Here is a 13,280-nt window from a genome sequence, read left to right on the forward strand (position 1 = left end):
TGACAGGGATTACCGTCCATTTATTGGGCTTCAGGAGTGAATTAGCCTCCTCTTTGGTTTGGAGCTAATTTGACATTTTTGTGTCCTGGTGCTGGAAGTCCTAAATGAATCAGACCCATCCTGGTGCTGCCTGCTACAAATGAGTACAGTGTGTCTTCCTTTTGGGGGGGTGGGGGGTGGGCCAAAAAAACAACAAACAGGAATCCCTAGTTTGGGAGAGATAAATCTAGGGAGAAAAGCTAGGGTTCGTGAGGGAGATATTTCATGTTTTATGTCCATTTACAGTCTTCATTTGCACTATTTCTGTCAGCTCCAAGCACTTTATAAACTTTACAACCAAATTATGTACCAACAGCATTTCATTCACTGCTGATATGTAGCTGTTAAACATCTGGCAGGTGCATATTTCCTAGAGGGAAAAAAAAAATGGAGAAGAGAATTAGATCTTGTTAAATATACACAGAAAATGTAGATATGCAGAAATATAATAGGAAGCTGTTTATCGAACACCTTCTATGTAAGAAGCACTGTAGAAGATTACTGAGATACAGGAAGTCATAAACTGTCTGCCCACACTCCAGGTTTGTAGAACAGACGTGACTGATGGGGTCAGAATTTGAATCCAGGACAGTCTGATTTCAAAGCACAGAGCTCTTTACTCTTTGTTACATTTTAATCTTTACCTGAGGCTTAATAAAAAAGACTTTCTAGGGGAGTAGGAAATGTTGGAAGTGTATGGCCTTGACTCAGTGAACTCAAATCTCATTGATGATAGTGATACTGCGGTGTAGGGATGGGGAGTACCCAATAAAACACACACCCAAAGGCATTGAAAAGTGAGATGAGGGGCGCCTGGGTGGCTCAGTGGGTTAAGCCGCTGCCTTCGGCTCAGGTCATGATCCCAGGTCCTGGGTTCGAGCCCCACATCGGGCTTTCTGCTCAGCAGGGAGCCTGCTTCCTCCTCTCTCTCTGCCTGCCTCTCTGCCTACTTGTGATTTCTCTCTGTCAAATAAATAAATAAAATCTTTAAAAAAAAAAAAAAAAGAAAAGTGAGATGAGGAGGCCCAGATGAACTAGAATTCTGGTGAGAGTTATGTTCTTTATCTTTAGTATTACAAATGGTCTTATGTTGTTCCCCCACTGGTTTGGCTTGGGTACAGGAATCCCTTCTACACGAAGAACCTCCAGCAAGTAAGACCAGTCCTGATTGGTGACTGGGGTCCAGCATGTTTGTGAGATTGCGTCAAGGCCCTCGGAAGATTCCATGTACCCTTCCGGTTCGCTGATGCCGACGCATTGCAAACGCAGCTGCGCCTGGACACATCTGGTGGCTGAACTCCTGGCCGCTTATTGCCCATGATCCCAAATGTTTGGAAGGTTCTGGCTGATGCTTTCATGGTGAAAATAGTACATAAGAAGCATTTGTTCCTTTACTTAAAAAAAAAAAAGTTATTCTAACTACATAATCACTTCTGGATTAGATATGTTTAGAAATTTGCCAAGGGGATAATTTATGAAAGCTCATTTTTCCTCTTCCCCCTAGACCTATTTTATTTAGAAATTGCAAAGGAAGCTTTTTTTCTGCTTCTCTGCTTTTTCAATAAAATGTGTTTGTTGCTTCCTTGTCACTCCATATGTTCTGTCTTGGTTGTTTTCATTTTTGTCCTATGAAAAGTTCGTGTACCAAGTACCAGATGAGAGCGATGGAATATTACGCAACCATTAAGGCAGTAACCGTGCGGTTTTGTGACAGGAGCTTCCGTGCAAGTCCAACCACCGTGTCTGAATCTTAGCTATGCTTTAAATTAACTGTATAATCTTCAAGAAGTTAAACTTTCTAGGTTTTTTTTTTTCATCTATAAGATGAAAATAATAGAAGTACCTATCTTATGGGCTTGTTATGAAGATTGAATGAGCCAACAGAGAAAGTGTCTTATACACCGTGTTCTGTAAGTGTTAGCATATTTAACAGTGAAAATGGTTATAACACTTTTGTTCGTTAGTAATGGATTACAATATAGAAGATGTTCGGGAGAGAACTTTACATGAAAGATACTGTATATAAAGTGACATAGGATTTCAACTACGAAAAGCACTTAAATATTTTAAAAGGACTGTGATAAAATAGACCAAAATATTCATTGTGGTTTGTTTTAGAACCATTGCCTCCTGTTAATTTTTAGCTGTTGTTTTTTAGGATTTGGGTGGGGGGCGGCTAGTAACTTTAAGGTGCGTATCACAGTACACAGTTGTCTTATTGATCTGTTTATTTGATTTCTGATTGTCTCTCCCTCTAGAATGGATGTTTTCTGAGAACTCATGGTGGTCTTTTTCACCATTGTATATTTTGTGTCTAGTGCCTGCCAGAGGGTATCCCTTTAATAAATGTTTGTTGAATGAGTATATTTATTTCTTACTGTTCTGCGTTTTCCAATTATGCTAATAGAACATTTCTAACTGTTATACTAGGGCGGGAAAAGCTATTTTAAAATCGTTATCTCAGCCTTCCTAAAGGCATACGATTGCTCTACAATTCATGATAAGGTAGCAAATACTAAGGAAATGTTTCTCACGTTACATGTTGCCTTGGTGTTTTCGAAGTGGCCGTTCCAACTCACAGCCTTTATTTAATTTTTTTTCTTTAGCTTTTTACTCCATCTAGAAAAATCCTACGTGGGTTGATTTTCCATACTTTGATTTTAAACATACTAAAGCTCTTCTTTTTCAGTGAAGATAATTGCCGGTTCCAAGTTCTGTAGAGAGCTTCAGTTGTTTTTGCTGGTTACGTATTACCATAAAGCCTGTTGTAAATGAAGAAATATTCTAGTTTTTAAATTCAAAATATTGTACCCAGGCTAATTTAGGCGTGGATTCCCTCACTGGTTCACTCAGTGTTAATCTTCTCAATGCCGGAGTCGCTAGTGAATATGTTTTCGACCTGCTGAGCTACAGGGTGTCTCTCTGCCTGCGGCCGCATTATTTGTACATGTGTGAGTTGGGGGAGTTCCTTGCTTCTGTGCCAGAGATACTGCTTGGCAGTGAAAGTGGGCCTTGCATTCAGGGTCAAGATTCATAAGGCTCTCCAGTAGCTGTAGCGTTCAGTGCTTATTTTTGAAGAAGAAACTTCAGCAAAAGAGGATTGTCACGATGCACACATGTTTGTATGGAGGGAATTCAAACAGAATGCAGAAACCTTTTCATCTGTTGCTCAAAAATTTCACAGTTTGTTGATACAGCCCATCTTTCCCATGATTCCTCATTCGTCTGCCAGACTGACAGCAGCTCGGTGGTTCTTAGAAGTCAGCCTGGCATTTTCTCTTTTCTTAATAGGGGCTCGATGAAGCACTTTGGAGAGAGCCAAAACAAAGGAGCCCGAGAGGAGAGAAGAAAAGAGGTTGAGAAAGAGTCTGAGGTTCAGAAGAATGTGGTCACCATAGGACAGCCACACCAGGGGAAAGTTAGGACTCAGGGATGTCAAGACAGAAGACATGTTCTTTCAGGCGGCACTTAGGAAAACATCTACGTCACCCGTGGTGGGAGTGACATAAATTAGATGCATGGAGTAAATTGTACACTAGCATTTTGTCGCTCTGATGGCCTTCTTTTCGTTGAGTCCTTAAGTCAGGTCAACTCCAACTTGCTAATAATTCCGTTTCCTGAAATGCTATTATTATTTTAAATTAAGACCTATTATTTTTGGTTTTTATATAATATTGGGATGCGTTGCATTGAACACACCCAGAACTCTTACTATAGAACATAACATAGTCTAGAATAAAGACAGCTCTATAGGATACAGACTATATATTTAATAAACTGTATACTTCATAGAAAGAATAAATGGTAAGTAACATCCTGCTGACCTTTATCCTAAACCAGCATATTGATTGAGGATAATCTGCGAAGTATAAAAAGTTGCAAAGAGAGCCTCTTCATTTCTAGATGGTGGTTCTCTGTTGGCTTGGCTCACTTTACCTGGACGCCGGTCTTCCTCCCATCCCTGACGACCACCTTGCATAACATAGTGATATAAAAAAAAGTTGACGTTTGTCCTAGGAAAGTGCAGAAGCATCATGTTTCAATTGCAAATTTCAGTGGCAAATTCTTCATATTTTCCTTGAACCTTCTTCCATATTTCTTTCAGATACCGTTTAAATCCAACTTTTCTTTGAAGAATTTCCCCTAGTCTATTCTGATTGTCAGTGTAAAAGATTCTGTATTTTGAAGATAAAAGGCAAGATATTTAAGATATTTAATAATTTGTGAATTGGTTTTGAAGTTCCCATACATTGAAAGTCTGTTGGTAAAGTGACTGATGTACGTTTTGCCCTTTGTATTTCAAATTACTCTGCTCAAAAATAAAGGTGGTTTGAGCAATTTGGCCCCTCACTGAGCATGCAGCCTAGGTTAGTCTCTCCATGGCTCCTCTCTACCCACAACTCGAGGTAACTGTTCCTGTTCTGAGGCAGTGTTTAAAATCTGATTGACTCAGCAAGAAAAACTAGCAACCAGAGAGAATATTTATTGTTTTCTCACCTACCAGCCATCACCACATAATTGCAACATCTACATCCTGATTGAAATTTGAGTGTTTTAGATTTAGAATTGCTCGTTAACTTTTTGCTCCCGGTTCTCACACTGAAAAAGAAGAATCCATACCCAGAGGCTCGGAGACCAGCAGCTTTTCTCTTCCTAGGGCTATTTCTCTTAAACCTTCTTCTTGTGCTAGGCCAACTACACGTTATTTGCAGACCTGGGAACTGTCTGAGCTGGGGCACTGCAAAGTTTGTGTCACTCCAAAATACTTTCTATTAGGGGTGCCTGGCTGGTTCGGTTGGTAGGGCACACGACTCTTGATCTCAGGATCTTGAGTTCAGGCCCCAACCTTGGGTAGAGAGATGACTTACAAAAATATTTAAAAACCAAGAAAATACACAAAATACTTTTTACTAATCAGTTATTAAGCTAACATGTTCTTACCTGGCCTTACATGTCCACTAGCAGAATTAATACCTTGGATTAGTCAATCAACTGGAGGATATTGTCTTCAGAAGGTTGCTTGTTTGCAGGAAGACCTTATATTGAGATCTAAGACCTAAGACCTTAGACCCAGAGGTTTACAGTGACTCTTCTTCAGTAATACATTTTAGGTGTGAGCTAGGACAAGCTTCAAGAGACAGAATATGAAGCCTGCTGATGAATGCGCCCCTGTGATAGGAGAAACCATGTGATTGGGAAGTCCCAATTGGCAAGTCCCAGACTGGGAAGTCACTTCATAGTTTCACGGTGGTTCCAACGTCACTCCTGTGTTTGGAGATCACTAGAAGAACTCAGCATATAGTTGTACCCATGGCTAAGATTTATTACAGTGATATAGTAACTTAGGATATACTTTTGGCTGATAAGGGAGGAAAAAAAAAAAGCCCAGGTGAGGTCTGTAGGAATTCATGTAGCTTCCTTATGCTCTCTCCCTCCCATGTGGGAGAGGGGGTCACACATAGTATACCCCACTCCCAGAAGCAGAAATGCAACAGCGTGTCTGAGAGAGTCAGCACCCAAGGTCAGGGACTGGTCACTTGTTCATATAGACATTCTCTGCCTAGCATGTACCAAAATTTCAGACCCAAGAAGGAAAGCCCAGCATTTGGAGTAAACCATTGTACAGCAAACAATGTAGGCACAGGAAACCACCCTTATCAGTTAGAGAAAGGTGAGAACACTTTCCAAGTACTAGCCAAGGGCCAACTTTACAAGCAGGCCCTTCTTAAGATAGCAGCCTCAGTCTTGCTATGTTAGCCATTTTCTACACAAGCATACTAAGCTTCATTGTTTTTGCTAGACAGCTAATGAGCAAGGTGACATAAAGGCTTGGGAGCCATGAAGTTGGCTGTAGGTATGATCTCTGTTCTCATAAATACGAAACACTTCCATCCTTGTATCAGTAAGATGATTCATTGTGGTAGGAATTCGGGAGGTCTTTGTTACTTGAAAATCAAAATCAGAAGAGTCTAGTGTCATGTTCTTCTTTCCTTTAGGAATCCCTGCCCTAGCTGTAGACTTCAGTGAAGTCCAAACGGGTGATGAAAAGGAGAGATTTCCCCCAGGTGACCTACTTTATAATTTTATCCCTGCCTCTGGATCCTGATGGATGGGATCTGGTATTAAAAGACTTTATATATTAATCAGACTGAAGAATCCTAAAAATACAAATTAATTGTTTTGAGTTCTGTTCAGTCCTATGCTGTAATTGTTCTGATCTGGTCAGACTTCAAAGGGATAACATTGTGTCTCAAATTCCCTGGTTTAGGCTCCAAGAAGACTCCAGGTTGACTGGTATTTTAACATCGTATCAGTGGTAGATTCTTTTCCCTCACTAATTTGCTCCCCTTTTGCACCACCTTGAAGAGTCCTCGCTACTTATGGAACATACTTTTGCCCTCCTTTGTTGCCTTTTCTACAGGTTAGTTGGATTTTTCTTGGCCACTGGATTTTTGTTGCCATGAAAACTAAACAGATACGCCTCTGAGACCAAAATGAGATCTCTGGAAATTTATCTGAAGTGAAGGAAAGCTACAAGGCCTAATGCTAGGATTTTCTGCCTGTCTACAGAGAAAGGAGTGTACATTAGAATTATCTGGGGATTCAGATCACAGGGGCTTCTGTTTCTCTACTGCGTCTTCTTCCCATTGTCCCCAGGAGCATGGATTCTGTATGTTTTTAATAGTGACCCGTCATTATGGACATTAGTGGAAGTTTGTATTTTAGGCATATTTAAATGGCCAGTATACTTAAGAATCTTGGCTTGGGGCACCTGGGTGGGTCAGTCCACTAATCATCCAACTCTTAATTTTGGCTCACCTCATGATGTCGGGGTCATGGGACCGAGCCCCACACTGGACTCCGCACTCATCAGGGAGTCTTAAGGATTCTCTCTCCCTCTCCTTCTGCCTCTCTCTCTGCTTGCATGCTCTCTCGCTTGATCAGTCAGTCAGTCAATCAATAAAATCTTAAAAGAGAAAGAATCATTGACTTAAAACACTTTTTCCAGTGTGTCCATTGAACACCAATTTCTCAGGAAGTTTTAGGCCATTTTGGCTTTGTATGTGCCTCCCTGGGTGGAGTTTCGGAGTACCATTGGTAGATCACTGGTTTCTTCTGGAATGAATATACATAGAAAGCAGAAATGCCTGTGGGGCATCATCCTGTGGGGAAACCAGTTTTAAAGTAAGATAGTGTGGGACATGAGAGAGGAGTAGCCGAATGTGAAGGAATTATAGACTTATTTGGAGCTTTTTCAATGGAAAAACTTGAGAAAACCAATTTTTGGAAAATGCAAAGATTCTTGAAATGCAAGTCAAACTACCTGGAGAAGTCATTTGTATTTTATATCCACACATGTGGATTAGCCTGGAGGACGACCATCATGGAGAAAGTAATTGATCTCCTGACTGGTTTACTGAATCCTTTGAGTTTCTTGTTTCGTTGAAAGACCATTAAAATATCTGGAAGGCCAGTGTATTTGATGGTCACAAAAGCACCTTTAATTGCTTGCATAAAGTTGGATCCTGTCTTTTGCCTTTCCCAGCAAAGTGACATTTATTAGTATTTCTCTGGTAGTTATTTGTAATTGCACTAGTGTTCACCAGTCCCAAATGTTACAATTAAATCATTTGAGATTCCGGTCACATTTTAAAGCAGATGTAACAAATTACAGCTTAAGACTTACGCTTGAAATCTCGAGTTCCAATTAGTCAAATATCTGGGGTGGGAAGGGTTAGTCAGGGAAAAGACCCAAGAAAAGACACTGCCCGAAATAGTTTGAAATTTCCTTGCTGCCTTGCCTCCACCCAAATTTGATTTATCAGCATGTAAGAGGGTGTTACATCTTCTAAGAAACTGCTTGGTTTCCATTTCATTCACGTGTAATTGGTTTTCACGGACTGAATTGAAGCAGGAAGGCAAAAGTTGGCCGGTGACGTAAGTACGTAAACTCCATACATAGCAGCGTCTTGGTTTGAGGGCTCATCAGGCTTTGTTCTCCGTCTCCATCTACACCACAGTGTCACAGATAGCTCCTTTTGTCATACTGGGGTTTCATAGTGGCATAAAACATAGGTGTGAAATACGTCTAATTTTCTATTTTAATTAGTTTCAGGAGCCCCTGAAATGACCCACTTACATACTGTTCCTTTCATTTGGAATAGCTCCTCTATCATAGCTGCTGAGTTGTCTAATTTATTTTCTTTGGGACCAGCATCTAAACTCTCTTTTGCCAGTTAGTCTTCCTTTTCCTGGGGACTCACTTAAGTCTGTGCAACACTTAAGCATTTAGTTTCTCCTGCTGCTTTCTCTTACTGCGCTGAAATCGAAGGAAAGCTGTGGAATTAAGAGGCAAGAGCAATGGCGTGGGGTGGGGGGTGGTGCGGTGGGAAGAGTCTGAGTAGTTCTGGGTTCACAGGTGGCTTTGCTGCTCGCAGTCTCTGTGAGTTTGGTCTGGTCAGCTCACTTTGCAGAGTGGGGATATTCTCATCATAGAATGGGACCAGTGGCACCCAGCTTTCTGGGGTGTTTGTATTTTCTTTTGTTCATTCTTTGGTCAGTGCATTCTTTTATTCCTTTCTTCCAAATATGTATGGAGCATTTACTCTGTGTCCAGCTCTGTGCCCACAGTGCGGCTGTCAAGATGGATGGACATGGTCTATTCTCTTATGATGCCTACAGTGTAATGGGAATAGTGGATATTAAAACAAGTAGTTACAAGTACGATCACTGTTAGAGCAAAAAAGAGGGAGTACAGAAGACTGTAGGAGCATCAGAGGGGAGAAACAAAGAGAAGCTCTCAGAGTTCATTTGGGCATTTACTACAAAATATCCTAGATTAAGTGGCTGAAACAACAGACGTTTATTCCTCACAGTTCTGGAGGCTGGGAAGTCCAAGATCAAGGCAGACTCCATGTCTGGAGAGAGCTCCCTTCCTGGCTCCCTTACTGAATCTTCACATGGCAGAATGGGCAGGGGAGCTTCCTGGGGTCTCTTTTTTACAGGGGCATTAATCCATTCACAAGGGCTGTACCTTATGACCTCATCACCTCCCTAAAGCCCTACTTCCCAATACCATGACATTGGCAGTTGGGTTTTAATATCTGAATTTTAGGTGGACACAGACTTTCAGTCTGTAGCCATCAAAGTTTTGTTTGGTTGGTTTTTGGCCAGAGGAAGGAGACTGAGAGAAAGCACAGACAACTTTGCTCAGTAAATGAATGTTAACTTCTTGGGATGTTGTTATGGAAGATGAGTTACAGTAAGGCCATGCTTTGATGGCCTTAGCAAAGTTTGCAAGTCTTTCTCCGGAGTCTGGGTTTTCCAATTCGTCTCAACCTTTAAACTCTCCACTGGCTCTGTCAGACACTATCCCACATCATTGCCTGCATCTGGGCCCATGTTTGTTAGTGTGTTACCCTGCCTAGGAGAAGCCTGCTTCCTTTCTCTGTGATGTGGTCTTGCCTGCTACTCTGACACCATTCCTTTTATCCTGTGGAAGACTCTTGATGTTTTTCTCCACTGTGTTGACCGTCTTTTTCATAGATCAAAGAGCTTAATCTCTTTAGGATGTGCTTTATTTTTGTGTTCTGAATCTTTTCAACCGAAATTTATAAATAGAGCAATCTTTCATCTGTTAGGGATGTGGACACCAAGAAGCGGAAATAACTCTTCTCTCCCAAGACCAATCCTGTAGTCTTCATTGTACCTATTTATTTTTCCAAAATCTCCTATCTTACACTGATCTCACTGAAGCAGGGGCTGGAAAATATTCCTTATTGGATTACCGGCACATGCAAGAGTATGACACACGGAGGATACTTGATGTTTTTAAGTAAGGAAGCATACTAGCAAACAGTCAGGAATGCTCTTAGATTCCACCAAACAACAATCCCCAACTCCAGACACAAGATATGTCATTGTCTGGTTCGTACAGTGAGATGTCATTAGTGCCACAGAGACGCACGGGAGGAATTAAATGGCCTCCACGTGGGGGGTGGTCCCGGGAGCCTATGTGACGGTTATTCCATTGTCTTCACGGGTTTGGCCGCTGTAAGAAAATACCAGACTGGGCTGCTTATCACATTTGGGTTGCGAAATGGTGCGGTCTTGAACGAAGGTTGCTTGAGTAAGGCTGGAGGGAAGGGGTCTCATTAGCAGAATTGGCAGGTCTTGGCTGTCTGCTGGAGGTGAAGAAGAGGCAGGAGGTCAGGATGGCCTCTCCAGCTCTGCCTTAGGCAGGTGATCTGTGGCAGTGCCTTTCTCTGAAATCAAGGCTGTAAGAGCAGGAGCAGGCTTTAGGACAAAGATGATAAGTGCAGCTTTGAACTTGGGGCATTGAATCCCGATGAGATAGATACCCAGGAGGAGTGCATTGTTTAGGAATACCTCCCAGGAGCTCACATGGGTCACGGCAGGAGGCATACGTCAGAGAGTCTGTGGTATTGGGGTGGTAGGTGAAGCCATGACAATAGTCGAAATTGACCAGGGAGTGTATTCAGGAAGGGTGACACCTTAGAGAATACCCTCCCCCACTTCAGGAATGGTCAGAGGAAGGAGGACCAAGTGATACTACCTCAAACTACTACCATTCTTTTTTTTTTTTTTTTTTAGAGATTTTATTTATTTATTTGAGAGAGCACCATCAGGGGAGAGGGAGAAGCAAGTTCCCCGCCAAGCAGGGAGCCCAACATGGGGCTCAATCCCAGGACCCCAGGATCATGACCTGAGCCAAAGGCAGACGTTTAACTGACTGAGCCACCCAAGCCTCCCTTCTGTAGTTCTTCACCGTGATAAAATGTCCATCTGGCATTGCTGTACAGTATGGATTGGTTATGTGAGGTGACGTACTATGAGAGATATATGGTAACATTTGAAAATCCAAATTGGTTTTAGTTTAAGTTTAATGCCAGCAAATATGATAAAACACCCCATGCCTAATTAGTAATACATTGTAAGTTAATAATTATTAAATTTGACTGTTTTTCTCTCTTTCTTAGAATTTAAAGGGGCTACCAAGTATGGTTTCTAAGATCAGGTCTAAAGCTGCTCAAAGAAACCAAATTGATTTCTTTTTCACACATGTTCTTGCGGCTAAACAAGGAAGAATAGTTCACATTTTCCCATAGATGTACAAGCAGCGTATTTTAGTTGGTGATTAGTAAATGTTTGTTGACAAGGATCATTTTCCTATAGGAAAAGAAAATCTAGGCCTAAAGGCCAGCACTGCATTTCTCCATACACCTTCCTAGAGAAACATAGTCTATTTCAAATATAATTGTGCTGCTGAGACTCAGACCAAGGACCACCAGAAGACAGGTGCTAACAAATCCCCCATTCCCCAGCATTGTTACCAGAAGGACCACCGGATGCTGTAGAAGGTTCTTCACAACGTTGGAAAGCCATAGGAAGCAATCAGTAAGCCTTCTGTGTAGAATATTCCAAAGGTGTTACAGTACAGTAACAGCAACACTAAATTCTATTCGCTGAATGCTTATTATGGGTTAGGTTCTTTTTTTTTTTTTTTTTTAATTTATTTGACAGACAGAGATCACAAGTCGGCAGAGAGGCAGGCAGAGAGAGATGGGGGAGAAGCAGGCTCCCCGCCGAGCAAAGAGCCCGATGCGGGACTCGATCCCAGGACCCTGAGATCATGACCTGAGCCGAAGGCAGAGGCTTGACCCACTGAGCCACCCAGGCACCCTGTGGGTTAGGTTCTGTACCGAGAGGCACAATACAGGTCTCCTCCCTTTCCCTCACAACCAAGTGTCCACACGCTCTGACCTTCATAGGCTCTTCCCTCCAGTGTCCTCGTTTGTAATTTCTTCATGTCTTGACTCAAGGTGGCGAGTTTGCTGTGAATGCCTTGCCCTCCCTTCTCTGTGGCAGCCCTTTGTCCTCTGAGCTTATTTCCCTGAAGTCTGCATGGCAGCTCCCTTCGCCACGAAATCTTCGAGAAAACAGCATTAATACCAGTGAAATATGTGGATGAAGAAAAAAAAATCATTCTTTTACAACATAACAGCCTTTTTTTTAGTTCCGGGGCCTCCAATCATTTTTGTCCTGCATATATATTCATACGATACCACATGTACTAATTTGTATTCTGCTTTTCCTCTTACACATCATATTTTTTCATATTTCCATATAATTTTCATAATTATCATTTTCTTTTTTTTTTTTTAAGATTTTATTTATTTATTTGACAGAGATCACAAGTAGACAGAGAGGCAGGCAGAGAGAGAGAGAGAGGGAAGCAGGCTCCCTGCTGAGCAGAGAGCCCGATGCGGGGCTCGATCCCAGGACCCCGAGATCATGACCTGAGCCGAAGGCAGCGGCTTAACCCACTGAGCCACCCAGGCGCCCCATAATTATCATTTTCATTATAAAACAGTATTACCCCGTTACAGAAAGTGAATCACCCGTAATTACCATCTCGATGACACTTCTTTTGCTTGTTTTCTCGAAATACCTATGTTACAATTGAAGGGGGAGGGTGGGGATGTTTAAATAGCTAGGAAAACCTCCACAGACACTTTGTTTTTATTTTGATAATGTCACTTTCTAAAAAAGAACTTCTTTCAGAGTCACTGAACCTCTCTGAACTCCCATTGTTCCAACCATCAAATGAAGGTATGGAGCTTTATTGTCTCTAAGATGATTTCTGACGTCCTCCTACAGTGTAGCCGGTCTGTGACTCTGTTTTAATATAACAAACCTTGATGGCATTGGTAGTTCTTTGCTTTTTCTTTCTTTCTTTTCTTTTCTTTTTTTTTTTTTTTTTTTTTTTTTTGCCCACCCCGTTGAGAATGTGGTGAAAGCTTTGGACCCTCTCCATTTAAAAATACCATTATGCACAAACACACAAAAAATGTTTCATGCAAGACCATCTGGGGACCAAGAATCTTTTGCTCTAAGCACAGGAAAAATTTATGGAAATGACAGAGGATTCAGAAAGTATTTCCTTTTGGGGAGGTGGGAAAAAAATGATGTGGTTCCTTTTTCTCTAGTACTGTGCAACCAAGAAAGGAGAAAATGGGAAGAAATTCTAAAAAAAAAAATGTATCAAACACGCTATAAAGTTATGTAAAAATTGCAACTAAAATAAGTTTTGAATATTTGGGTGTGATTATTTAGGATAATCACTGTGACTGTAGTCAAAGATGGTGACTCTTGGAGCTTCATGGGTGTGCTGAACTCATGCTTCCAGGAAAAAAGGGGGAAAATGGGTGTGATCACAA

General features: G+C 41.5%; 1 protein-coding gene across 4 annotated transcripts in view; it reads left to right on the plus strand.

The window, feature by feature from the left end:
* Window positions 1-13,280, plus strand: part of EXOC4 (exocyst complex component 4) — a 755,957-nt gene that overhangs the window by 464,881 nt on the left and 277,796 nt on the right. Inside the window, exon 11 of one of the 4 annotated variants that reach the window (XM_047694114.1) lies at window positions 1,161-1,282. The exons of the other annotated variants lie outside the window; for them this stretch is intronic. Coding sequence (XP_047550070.1) covers window positions 1,161-1,236 — 76 coding nt within the window. The 3' untranslated portion in view covers window positions 1,237-1,282. Of the gene's footprint in view, window positions 1-1,160; window positions 1,283-13,280 lie in introns of those variants that run through there. 4 annotated transcript variants of the gene reach the window in all.

Source organism: Lutra lutra, chromosome 11 (genome assembly GCF_902655055.1).
Source record: "Lutra lutra chromosome 11, mLutLut1.2, whole genome shotgun sequence".
Classification (NCBI taxonomy): Eukaryota; Metazoa; Chordata; class Mammalia; order Carnivora; family Mustelidae; genus Lutra; species Lutra lutra.